At 43.6% G+C, this 14,494-nt stretch overlaps 1 protein-coding gene across 4 annotated transcripts in view; it reads right to left on the reverse strand.

Annotated features, from left to right (window-relative positions):
- Positions 1-14,494, reverse strand: part of LOC142465634 (neurexin-2-like) — a 262,948-nt gene that overhangs the window by 67,623 nt on the left and 180,831 nt on the right. For all 4 annotated transcript variants that reach the window (XM_075569754.1, XM_075569752.1, XM_075569753.1 and 1 more), the window contains one exon: positions 2,062-2,445. In XM_075569754.1, coding sequence (XP_075425869.1) covers positions 2,062-2,445 — 384 coding nt within the window. The remainder of the gene's footprint in view (positions 1-2,061; positions 2,446-14,494) is intronic.

Consider the following 14,494-nt stretch of genomic DNA (forward strand, 5'->3'; position numbering starts at 1 on the left):
CATTAATCCTGTATTCTGCATTTGGATTGTTGTAACCGAAGTGCATTATTTTGCACTTCTTGGCACTGCCTTGTACAGGCAGTCCACGAATGGCTTATCCAACGCTATCCAATGCATACCTATGTTCATTTTTACGTGTTCATTCCACGGCTTATCCAATGCTCTTACGACGCTTTGCAACGGTTTTGATGTGTATGTGTGTGTATATATATATATATATATATATATATATACTGTATTATATATATATATATAATATCATAATAAATAATATATTATATAGTATAATATAATATTATATAGTATAATATAATATTATATATACTCTTACGACGCTTTGCAACGTTGTTGATGTGTATGTGTGTGTATATACAGTATATACACACACATACACATCAACAACGTTGCAAAGCGTCATAAGAGTATATATAATATTATACTATATAATATTATATTATACTATATAATATATTATTTATTATGATATATTATATATATATATAATACAGTATATACACTATATAATTTGTGTGTGTGCTGCATATATTATTGCCTGCGTAAAATATTTGGTGTATTTTAGCGTTAAAAATGCCTTCAGGAACGGAACCTTTCATTTAAACAGTGTTCCTGTGGGAAAACGTGTTTCGCTTTACAACGTTTCGCTATCCAACGCCATTTTGAGTAACGCATTGTGTCGGATAACCGAGGACTGCCTGTAGTTACCGTATTTGTGACCAGAGATGTCCAAATCGTTCGCTAACCTTTTCGAAGTAAAATTTGCCTCATTTGTTGAAAATAATTTCGCAACTTTTTTTCACAAGAATTGAAAGTCGATATTCCACCATAATGCTAATTCTGAGAAGTCTGGCACGTGGGGGGGAAGTGGAGGAATTTGGGCAACATTTGTGAAATTCACAAAATGATGGTGAAATTACTGCCCAAATTGATGACATTCTGAGCAATTTGTAAAAATGTCACAAAAACGTGAAATTTAAGAAAAAAAATGCAAAAAAAACTGTTGTGATGCAAATTTGTAGAAATGTACACTTCTCTACTGCTGACCTAATACTGCTCTAATCTACCTGCATCATTAATGATTTTATTAACCCCACCCCCTGGAGTGTCATCCCCACTGCAGATGTTTGTATCATCTGCAAAAATATTATTTGTAACGTCCCTAATAAAGATATTACAGATGACCAGTTCCAGGACAGATTCCCGAGGTCCTACACTGGTCACCTTCCCCTCCATTAAATGTACGTTATTGATCACAAACCTCTGTTGCCTATCCTTCAACCACTGTCTTATCCATTCTAACATCTTCAACAAAGGTTCAACAAAGTATCCGGCCGCTCCTCCTCCTCTTACTGTGCACCTCATAACTGGAACAATCTACCGGAGACTCTCACAGCTGCCACGGGACTACGTTCTTTCCAAACTAAAGCTTTCTCACATTTTAATCTGGTCTGTAACTGTTACATACGCCTATAACATATATAATCTTTAACTGTGAATGCAATGTCGTGTATATAATGTATAAGCCTCTTCACTTAATGTAACAAAGTATTTGTAACCATGTATCTGTCATCATAACTCTGTGCCCAGGACATAAGTGAGAACGAGATGTAACTCTCAATGTATTACTTCCTGATAATTAAAATCAGAGACAAAATATGAAACACAGACAGAGCTCAGTGCTACATCCATTGACACAAATACACAGTACAGTGCCTATATATATATATATATATATATATATATATATATATATATATATATATATATATATATATTGTTTGAATAAATATTATATATTGTCTGTGTTTCATGTTTTGTCTCTGATTTTAAATATATATTGCCATGCTCAGTAGCACTCCTCTTTGACACCTTTATGCATATATATACGTTGTGGTTATTTTGGGGGTTCAATATGAGCTTACAGGGGGTTCTGTATGTTTTACTTCCTGATAAAACATTTTATAAATAAATAACATCTTGGAGTCCAGTCCCGTTCATTGCGTCTTGTTTGTCAGTCAGATAATCCCCTCCTCTATTACTCACCCCTCTCACAGGTGTCCCCAAGGTACCCTGTACCCACGCAGTCACAAATGAAGCGGTTCCAGCCCTCTCTGCATTGCCCCCCATTCCTGCATGGGGAGATAGTGCACTGCCGCTGGGTCTCCCGGGTACAGAAGGGGGAAACCCCTGAAAGCCCCGATAACTCTGCCAGCCGTCGGATGTCCCTGCTCTTTCCATCCACAAAGAGGTCCCGGGCACAGCCTACAAATCCCAGGCCAAGAGATGCTGTCCAGATCTCAGGGGGCAGCTGCAAGTCTTCTCTGGGTTCTGGGAGACCCCCGAGGTACATGTCACCTTCAAGGTCCAAGATTTCACTCTCGCCCCCAACCTGGAACGGTGTGTTGCGGCTGTTGACTGAGATAGAGCCTGGGAGTGGGTGGAGTGTGTTTGGAGGACAGAGAGAGAAGTGAAGAATGAGAAAAGATTGAGGGGGAGAGAGAAGGTGAAAGAGAGAGCAGGGCGGTCAGAAGGAGAAATGGAGTTAGAGACGGGGTAGAGAAGGAAGGAAGGGTAATGGCAAAAGATTAAACAGAGGAGAAGAAAAGGGTGATAAATAAAATAGAGTATAAGCGATGGAGGGGAAAAGAGAAATTGGCACAAAAGAAGGGGGAAGGAAAGTATGCAAGTAAAGGTGAGGGGGGAGGGAGAGAGGGGGGAGAGATGGAAGGGGGGAGAGGGAGAAAGTCAACAACTGCACATTGACATAAGTTTCACAATAACACAATAGTATTGTACAATGACACACCAAAGCCATTCCTTTGTATATTAACATGACACAAACAATGGCACAATAACACAAACCCAACCTCTGGATATCCACATGATAAAACAGACACACTAACACACAACTTTCCTCTACTCTCTCTGAATGTCTCACATGCAAGAAATAACACAGAAATACCACACGTGGACATCTGCATGTTAAAATGGTGTTACACAGGTTAGCATACCTTTTCCCAATGCACAACACACACGATTACACTTTAAATGTCAACACACTACAGCTGTCCTGATTTCCATCGGTTTATTGGCAAAGCATCACACACAATTACACACTTTATTGGCCTGTCTCCTGAATAACCCCCTCCCCACAGACACACACATACCTGTACACAGTAACATACAATAACACTTCTCTTCTACCATCTTTCTAGAGTACCATATGATACCAACACACACAATGGCACAATATTTTTTCCTGCCCTCCGTATGTAAATTGACACAAATATAGGAGAAAGCAAAATCCTTAATGGTGATGCACTCCAAGGAACAAAACAAATATATAAGTACACATTGCAAGGATACATAAAGAATTCCCCCAAACTATCTGATAAAACTTAGCTTTTATTCAATATTGACTTTGATAAAAAAAAATTCTAACTTTAGGAAACCCTTTCAAAACCGACAATCTAACACATAACCCGTGTTGATAGCTACAAAGTCGCAGATGCTAGATACTGGTAGTAATAATATTGCCATAAGGTGAAAAACACAGTGACATGACCTAGATTCTTTGCAAAACAGTAGACACAAAGTAGCCTCGGGGTGTTGAAATAAGCCAGAGACCTCCACGTGTTACAAACCTAGCTACCCCTCGGCCCCAGACGGTATATCACTATGTAAAATTCTCTGTTATACCTCTCTATTACAATAGCCCCAGGGTGAGTAGTGGGGAGGAGTGTTTGTGATACTTTGTGTTAGGGGAAGCAGCGGAGAAAGGATAATGCAGGTAGAGATACTCAGCCGGTGCTTGGCTGCAACTCACCGTGCCGCCGGGGCACGCTACCTCCGTCCGCTTTGTCGCTAAGGTGAGTCCCTAAATCTTAACCCTTGCCCTTAACCCCCTTAATGTTAACCCCTAATACTAAAAACCTTAATTCTTTACCCTAAAATTCCTTAACCCCTTACCCTAAAATCCCTACCCTAACCGGTAAAACCCCTTACGTTAACGCCTTACCCTAACCGGTAAAACCCCTTACGTTATCGCCTTACCCTAACCGGTAAAGCCCCTTACGTTAATGCCTTACCCTAACCGGTAAAACCCCTTATGTTAACGCTTTACCTTAACCGGTAAAACCCCTTACGTTAACGCCCTACCCTAACCGGTAAAACCCCTTACGTTAATGCCCTACCCTAACCAGTAAAACCCCTTATGTTAACGCCCTACCCTAACCGGTAAAACCCCTTACATTAACGCCCCAACCTAACCGGTAAACCCCCTTACGTTAACGCCCTACCCTAACCGGTAAAACCCCTAAAACGTCACTTATAGTAGAAGCAAGCGGCGGCTCAGTATTTGGCAGTGAATCGGCTGCAGCAGAGGGTCCATCTGTGGCCAAATGTCGGCGGTCATTTGGTCACGGTGAAATGGCCGCAACCAGACATCCCATCCCGCCCCTGCAGAGCGACTCCTTAAGTAATAATTGGTTGCTATAGCAATCTGAAGTACCAGCATGGAGTCGGCAAGCAGAAGGTCGGATCACAGCATCTCCTGGCTACGTGACTGAAAACTTGCAATGAGGAAAGTATATAATTGTTCAAATGTTGATATTATACTCTCTAAGTTATAAGCAATACTCATGTGCAAATAAGAACATAGGGGGCTATGCACTAAGCTCCGTGCTTTTGCGTCTGGTTGAAATTAAAAATCACGTCCGATACAAAGTGAAGCCGGAGACGCGATTCACTAAGGCCTTGAGCCCATTTTCTCTCGGACGGCCAAAAACTGGGTTATCGTACGTGCAAGCTTTTTCCCCCTGCTAGCGTTCTTAACCTTCACGTATGCTAGCTGATAGAAAAAAAAGCCGCTTGGAACATTTGCATGGAGATTTGCCATTTCCATGCAAGGCTGTTACAGGCGATCGTACACAAAACAAATACATTTTAATAATAGTGTACATGAGCAGGGGGTCTCCAGAGCTGAACCGCATTGGTTTCAGGTCCGGGGACCCCCTACTTCAGGAGATACAGGCCCCGTTATGGGGTGCCGGTATCCCCTGCACTTTGAAAGCTTCCGCGTCACATGACAGGGACATTTACATTCTGCAGGAGATACCGGCACCCCATAACGGGGCCTGTATCTCCTGAAGTAGGGGATCCCCGAGGCTGAAACCAATGCGGTTCAGCTCCGGAGACCCCCTACACATCTACACTACTGTCAAAACACACATATCAATAAACAATAATTCCTACCTTAGCGGCTATCCGCTATGGTAATGAAGCTGCATTAATGTACATTTTAATAATAGTGTGCAGGAGCAGGGGGTCCCCTGAGCTGAACCGCATTGATTTCTGCCTCAGAGACCCCCTGCTTCCCAAGTTACAGGCCCCCGTATGGGGCATCGGAGGCCAATGTCGCCGCCATCTTTATAGCGTCCAAGACGTGACGTGGGCTCTATAAAGATGGCGGCGACACTGGCACCGATGCCCCAAACCGGGGCCTGTAACTCAGGAAGCAGGGGGTCCTTGAGGCAGAACTCAATGCGGTTCAGCTCAGGGGACCTCCTGCTCCCGCACACTATTATAAAAAATACATTAAAGCAGCTTCATTACATTAGAGGCTATCCGCTAAGGCAATGAAGGGGTTAAGGCACAATAGCATGTTTATTGGGGACAATTGCCCCCAATAAACATAGCAATATACAACACACATACCCCCCGCCCCCTAACACATACAATACAGTAATGGGCAAAATAACTATTATCCAGATATGGATAATAGATTATTTGCTCATTATGAAACACATAAAACATGCATAAATAAAAACATGAAATCTTAATCTGAAAATCACCACATTGCATCTTACAATTAAACCAGCAGCTAGACAAATGTATATCAAATGTCACACAATTGCATTGAGTGTGTACATGATGCAATTAATCTGTGCATCATGTACACTGGCGACACACTTTATTCGAGCTCGGCTAGTCCCACGAATTCGGGTATACCCGGGTGTATTGACGTTTGTGACTGTTTTCTGCCCGAGTGCATTGAGGTATTTTCCAGGCAGGGATTGAAGCATTTTATTCCCGCTGGCTGCAATACTGCACAGTATATATATATATACTGCATTACAATTCATGAATTTATGCCATCTGGTAGACACGCGAAGCATTGCAGCCTATTAAATCCTAATCATTATCATTTAACAGATCAGCCGCCCGTCAGCCAGGCATGAACCCAGGCTGGGAAGGCAAACACAACGGGGCTTGTCAGAGGTGAGGAGCGGCGCATTCCAGGTATCTGCCAGGTACATACTGGGTATTTGCTCGAATAAAGTGTGTCGGTGCAGTAACACTATACACAATCAATTTCAAAATAAAATACACTATGAACAATGTCCCCAAACCACCAATGCCATCCACAAAATAAAATAGACAGTAAGCAACCTAAATAAATTTACCATTAATCAATCAATTTCCTAAACTAATTACAATACAATCCAAATCAATTATACAATTCCCTATTCAATTCCTAAAGCCAAACCATTGCCAAAATAATTCTAATTGAAAGTAACCAACATCATTCAAATCTAACTACCAGAAATAAGCCATTAAAAATAACATGTAACTAAATAAAAATTACATTGCACACACAAATGTATAAATAAAGCTGCTAAATACATTAGAAATACATGAGATACATAAACATTAGCAAAACAATCATTTATTATCACTGTATGTATATACATAACATACAGGGGCAATAAAAGAGCATAATAAACAATGCATTTACATCTGAAAATCACATACAATACACCCATTCTGTGTCCCTAGCTGCTGGTTTAATTGTAAGATGCAATGTGGTGATTTTCAGATCAAGATTTCATGTTTTTATTTATGCATGTTTTATGTGTTTCATAATGGGCAAATAATCTATTATCCATATCTGGATAATAGTTATTTTGCACATCATTGTACTGTATGTGTTGGGGGGGGGGGTGAGAATTGATGTATTTAATGTATAGGTCAGGTTTATTTTTTGTACATACAGGGTTGGTTCCTTTTGGTCTGCGGGGGACCTCTGGAGACCACCTGAGGTCTCCACGGGCTTTCCACGGGTACCAGGCTGGAGGTGACCACGGGGTATGAAAAACAAAAACAAGCGCAAAACGCAATAGTGCAGTATATCAAGCTCTAATTGAGGTATTAAAAGGGTAATAAATCTGCGTACATCAAATAGTTAGAACATAAGTATGTCGTGTATCAATACACAAATTACCACACAGCCGTCAGCGGGATAGGTGGTGGTGCGGGAAACACTCGGGTAAGTATCTGCGGCACTTTCTGGGTCTCAGTCGGCTCCGTCGCTGTGTTCGCTCACCGATATGCAGTTCAGCTCACAGCAGATAGCAAGGAGAACTGTACCAGTGGAGATTCCTTGGTGGAGGACAGTCACGTCCTGTGTATGTCCAAACACAGTTCTTAGTCCACACGGAAGTTCAATCGATACAAGCAGCAGCCGCCGGTTCCTTCGCTCCACGGCTAGCAGCCCGTCGAACAGCTGGGACGTTGCACCTCGCGCGCACGTGTGACGTCACGCACCGGACGTACACTACCGACACACTTTATTGAAGTGTGGTCGGTACCGCAAGCCGGGAAATCTGCACGCGTGTCCAGGGGCTCCCCGAGGGAGCCCTGGTGTCCCGCGATCGCGGGACAGCGGCAGGGGGTTCCGGGGGACCCGGCGGACCCGGCAGCGGTAGGGAGAGCGCCCCGATCGGAGGGCGCTCTTCCGCTGCTTCGGCGTGCGCCCGTCACACTCGGGCGCGCGCCAGGCTACTGCTGCGGCACAGAACGGGCAAATGCTCGAATAAACTGTGCCGCAGCAGTATCTCCAACGGGAGAGGCGAGAACATAAAAAGTCTCTTGTGCTGTTGCACGATAGAATGCTTGAAAATAGAAACTGTAATCCTACGCGTTTCGTATCTAAGTGATACTTCTTCAGGGATAAAAATGTTGTCGTCACTCTAGTACTATATACCTGTATCTCTTCCCACATTGGTCAAACAATTAGCACCGGGAAACAATCAGATGCATGTAAACAGTTAACTGAGTGTGACAAAAATGTACATAGATTTAAACAAAGCAACACATCTTTAATACATATTATAATGAAATCACATAAGCTGCAAAAGAAGAAACATGCATTAGTCACAATGTCTCATACAATAAAAAAATATATATAGTAAAACGATCTATTGCTGAAAGGAACAGTTAACCATATCAATAATTCCTACATTTGTTCAATGGATCTAAATCGCAACCCCAATTCGGACGCTAAGATAGTCAATCACAGTAAATTACATTAAAAATGATTTAAAATCGAATGAGTTATTAATAAAATACTTTTTAAACAGAAATATTTAATAAAATTTTTTTCAATAAAAAGCCCACACATCAAGCTCCTCGTTAAGCCCCCTTGGAACCATACAATTTAGTTTATGGATCCAATAGGATTCCTGTGCTGATAATGCTTTGAGTCTGTCACCTCCACTTCTGTTGCAAGGAACATGTTTAATGCCCTTGAACGTAAGGCAGGTGGGATCTTTCTGATGATGTTTTAAATAGTGTCTAGACACACTGTTTTTCGTAACCATTTTTAATATTACGGATATGCTCCTGTATACGTATTTTTAACATCCGTTTCGTCCTTCCGATATATTGTAGTCCACAGCTACATTCAAGGAGATAGACTATATATATAGAGTTACACGTAATAAAATCATCAATAGTAAATACTTCACTTTTCTCACTGTCCACGGGGTATACCTGCGTGGAAGAACCGGTGGCCCCACGTTTGTTGGGGGGACTGCGGACCCATAGGGACCACCCGTGGGCCCACAGACCCCCGTGGGAACCACCCGAGGCCCCTCAGACACCTGTGGGTCTGACCCGGGGCCCCCCAGACAGCCGCGGGCCTACCCGTGGAGACCCCATTGTGGCCCACGGTGACCCGCGGAGACCACCTGGTGGACCACGGTGCTTTGCGGGGACCACCCATAGGCCTCCAGACCCTGTTTGAAACATGGTGCTGGGCTACTGTGAGGTCTACTGACACCCGTCAGGGCCACCGGGGACTCCCGTGGGCCTGGGGTATTAACCCTGTATGTAAAATAATAAATCATGTATTTATGGGGGGGGGCACAGGGGGTGGGTTATGTATTGAATAAATATAATGATGTTTATTGTGGGGCTGTGTATTGTTTTTCTTGTGGGTACTGGGGGTGGGGGAAGGGGGTATTGGCCCCAAGGGTATGTGGGTAGGCCTCCCATCTGGGTTAGTGGGTGAGGGTGGTTAGGCCTCACGGGATGGGTAGTGGGGGAGGGTATTTAGGCCTCCTGAGTTGTGGGTGAGGGTGGGTTAACCCCTTAATGACTGTAGTGGTTAATGACCGCTAAGGTGATTAAGGGGTTAAGGGACATTACATTGGCTATTTTTATTCTTGTGTATGTTTTGCAGCCCCAGAGGGACATGGGCAGGATGAAGATGAGGATGAAGACGGCCTTCATCGTGGGTGCCTGGAAAAGGTAAGTGTAATATGTATTTACTGTATTTATTGTAATTTATATATATTTAAAATAGGCAAATGCATTATTATCCATATGTGGATAAAAGTAATTTTGCCCATTACTGTATTGTATGTTTTAGGGGGGTGTATTTAGTTATAAATATTGTTTATTATTTTTGGAGGCACAACATTGGTACCGCAGTCCCGCGGGTACCCCGGGACTCCCGCGGGGACCCCGGACCCCCGCGGGGTCAGCCGGGGACACCCACCGGCCTGTTGTATGGGTTTTGCGCACGCAAAAATGTAAACAAAGAAATTTTTCAAAGTTCAGCTTTTTTATCACCTGCCTTGAGCTGGCGATCTTTTTTGAACGCAACTGTCGCGTACGATAACTTTGCGTAGCTTAGTGAATCCCGGAGAAGGGCAGAATTGAACGCAAACAGGTTATCGTACGAGCAAAGTTGGACTTTGAAAAATTTCCAGGAAAAAGTCAGTTTAAGAACGCAAAGTGCCTGTTTGCGTGGCTTAGTGAATCGTGTTCGGCGGAACATCACGTTCTAAGAGCACTTTGCGCTCTTAAAACGACTTATCGGAGCTTAGTGCATAGCCCCCATAGACTGGCACATCTAACTTCTGTATTTATACACTCAGAAGACAGAAGTTGTATTCTCAGTTACACTACTCATGTGTAGGGTTACCAGGTGTCCAGTATTGAACCAGACTGTCCTGTATTTTGACACTCTGTCCAGTAAAAAATTAGAGGTAATACTGGACATGTATGTGTACCGGTATTACCTCTCTGGGTGTGTATGTGTATACCGGCATTACCACTCTGAGTGTGTATGTGTATACCGGTATTACCGCTCTGAACATGTATGTGTATACCGGTATTACCTCTCTGGGTGTGTATGTGTATACCGGCATTACCTCTCTGGGCGTGTATGTGTATACCGGTATTACCTCTCTGGGCATGTATGTGTATACCGGTATTACCTCTCTGGGCGTGTATGTGTATACCGGTATTACCTCACTGGGCGTGTATGTGTATACCGGTATTACCTCTCTGGGTGTGTATGTGTATACCGGCATTACCACTCTGGGTGTGTATGTGTATACCGGTATTACCGCTCTGAACATGTATGTGTATACCGGTATTACCTCTCTGGGTGTGTATGTGTATACCGGCATTACCTCTCTGGGCGTGTATGTGTATACCGGTATTACCTCTCTGGGCGTGTATGTGTATACCGGTATAACCTCTCTGGGTGTATATGTGTATACCTGTATTACCTCTCTGGGTGTGTATGTGTATACTGGTATTATTTCTCTGGGCGTGTATGTGTATACCGGTATTACCTCTCTGGGTGTGTATGTGTATACCGGTATTACCTCTCTGGGCGTGTATGTGTATACCGGTATAACCTCTCTGGGTGTGTATGTGTATACCTGTATTACCTCTCTGGGTGTGTATGTGTATACTGGTATTATTTCTCTGGGCGTGTATGTGTATACCGGTATTACCTCTCTGGGTGTGTATGTGTATACCGGTATTACCTCTCTGGACGTGTATGTGTATACCGGTATTACCTCTCTGGGTGTGTATGTGTATACCGGTATTACCTCTCTGAACATGTATGTGTATACCGGTATTACCTCTCTGGGTGTGTATGTGTATACCGGCATTACCTCTCTGGGCGTGTATGTGTATACCGGTATTACCTCTCTGGGCGTGTATGTGTATACCGGTATAACCTCTCTGGGTGTATATGTGTATACCTGTATTACCTCTCTGGGTGTGTATGTGTATACTGGTATTATTTCTCTGGGCGTGTATGTGTATACCGGTATTACCTCTCTGGGTGTGTATGTGTATACCGGTATTACCTCTCTGGGCGTGTATGTGTATACCGGTATAACCTCTCTGGGTGTGTATGTGTATACCTGTATTACCTCTCTGGGTGTGTATGTGTATACTGGTATTATTTCTCTGGGCGTGTATGTGTATACCGGTATTACCTCTCTGGGTGTGTATGTGTATACCGGTATTACCTCTCTGGACGTGTATGTGTATACCGGTATTACCTCTCTGGGTGTGTATGTGTATACCGGTATTACCTCTCTGAACATGTATGTGTATACCGGTATTATCTCTCTGGGCGTGTATGTGTATACCGGTATTACCTCTCTGGGCGTGTATGTGTATACCTGTAATACCTCTCTGGGCGTATATGTGTATACCGGTATTACCTCTCTGGGCATGTACGTGTATAACGGTATTACCTCTCTGGGCGTGTATGTGTATACCGGTATTACCTCTCTGGGCGTGTACGTGTAAACCGGTATTACCTCTCTGGGTGTGTATGTGTATACCGGTATTACCTCTCTGGGTGTGTATATGTATACCGGTATAACCTCTCTGGGTGTGTATGTGTATACCGGTATTACCTCTCTGAACATGTATGTGTATACCGGTATTATTTCTCTGGGCGTGTATGTGTATACCGTATTACCTCTCTGGGCGTGTATGTGTATACCGGTAATACCTCTCTGGGCGTGTATGTGTATACCGGTATTACCTCTCTGGGCGTGTACGTGTATAACGGTATTACCTCTCTGGCGTGTATGTGTATAATGGTATTACCTCTCTGGGCGTGTAGGTGTATAACGGTATTACCTCTCTGGGCGTGGACGTGTATACCGGTATTACCTCTCTGGATGTGTATGTGTATACCGGTATTACCTCACTGGGCGTGTATGTGTATACCGGTATTACCTCACTGGGCGTGTGTGTGTATACCGGTATTACCTCTCTGGGCGTGTATGTGTATACCGTTATTACCTCTCTGGGCGTGTATGTGTATACCGGTAATACCTCTCTGGGCGTGTATGTGTATACCGGTATTACCTCTCTGGGCGTGTATGTGTATACCGGTATTACCTCTCTGGGCGTGTATGTGGATACCGGTATTACCTCTCTGGGCGTGTATGTGTATACCGGTATTACCTCTCTGGGCGTGTATGTGTATACCGGTATTACCTCTCTGGGCGTGTATGTGTATACCGGTATTACCTCTCTGGGCGTGTATGTGGATACCGGTATTACCTCTCTGGGCGTGTATGTGTATACCGGTATTACCTCTCTGGATGTGTATGTGTATACCGGTATTACCTCACTGGGCGTGTATGTGTATACCGGTATTACCTCACTGGGCATGTGTGTGTATACCGGTATTACCTCTCTGGGCGTGTATGTGTATACCGTTATTACCTCTCTGGGCGTGTATGTGTATACCGGTAATACCTCTCTGGGCGTGTATGTGTATACCGGTATTACCTCTCTGGGCGTGTATGTGTATACCGGTATTACCTCTCTGGGCGTGTATGTGGATACCGGTATTACCTCTCTGGGCGTGTATGTGTATACCGTTATTACCTCTCTGGGCGTGTATGTGTATACCGGTAATACCTCTCTGGGCGTGTATGTGTATACCGGTATTACCTCTCTGGGCGTGTATGTGTATACCTTTATTACCTCGCTGGGCGTGTATGTGTATACCGTATTACCTCTCTGGGCGTGTATGTGCATACCGGTATTAGCTATCTGGGCGTGTATGTGTATACCGGTACTACCTCTCTGGACGTGTATGTGTATACCGGTATTACCTCTCTGGACGTGTATGTGTATACCGGTAATACCTCTCTGGGCGTGTATGTGTATACCGGTATTACCTCTCTGGGCATGTATGTGTATACCGGTATTACCTCTCTGGGCGTGTATGTGGATACCGGTATTACCTCTCTGGGCGTGGACGTGTATACCGGTATTACCTCTCTGGGCGTGTATGTGTATACCGGTATTACCTCTCTGGGGTGGGACCAAGCAGAGGAGGAGACAGCATGGAGTGGAGAGGTGTGTGTGTCTCAAGCGTGTCGCACCTTTCACCATTGTGTCCAGTATTTGTGGAGATGCCGCCTGAGAACCCTACTCATGAAGCAATTTACTTCCAATTATGATATCAGATATATAGAAACCAATGGTCAATGTTAGTATAATCTCTAGAGACCATTGGTTTCTATATATCTGATCAAGGTAATCCTTAGCAATGAATTTAGATATATGATTAATATTTGTTGCTGATTGCATGTGATGCTCTGATGTCCAATAGAAATGTTATTTCTGCTAATTATATTACTTACAGGTGTTTTATCCTGATTAGAATTGTGAAGGGGAGGCTTAAATAGTGCCACCCCCCCCCCCCCCCCCCACTGACCTTGTACTCCTTGAGAAAGAACAGTTTGGTTTGAAACGCGTGGGAGGAGGTTGTTTTTTGTCTGTGGATCCAGTATCCGTTTTATGTAGTTTAATCAAATATTTTTTTAGTCATTTTTGCTGGTGAGTCTCAGTTTTGCATGTTTCCTGATCTTAGCCACTTGCCCTGTGACTTCACGATCAGACAGACGCCATGGAGGGACGCTGATCACCCACGTGGGTGCAACGCTAAGCCAGGAGATCCTAAGGGACGGTACTAATCGTGCATAGAGGATCACTCCATACCATATATATTGGACAGTGTATTTATGCAGCCGCGCCATTACATTTGAGCTAGTAGTTCTGTTGTTGGCATATCTATGCGGGTCTGCACTCTGTCCACTCCCTCTTCAACTCTCCTTACTGGGCTTATCTCCGATTTGCTCCACACTTAACACCTTACTGCTTTATGGAACTTTCCTGTGGAACTCCAGTTGTCCTGTGAGCCTATTGACGTTTTATTTGTTTGTCTGTATAAAGATGAAAACTAGAAATACAAATAACCTGTGGAACGTCTATGTGTTTCAGATTGAGCTATCTCAGGCACAGGAAACGTATCATCCAAAATGTGGAGTCCTTCAAATGTCTATTACTG

This window comes from Ascaphus truei, chromosome 14 (genome assembly GCF_040206685.1).
Source record: "Ascaphus truei isolate aAscTru1 chromosome 14, aAscTru1.hap1, whole genome shotgun sequence".
In the NCBI taxonomy this organism is placed as follows: Eukaryota; Metazoa; Chordata; class Amphibia; order Anura; family Ascaphidae; genus Ascaphus; species Ascaphus truei.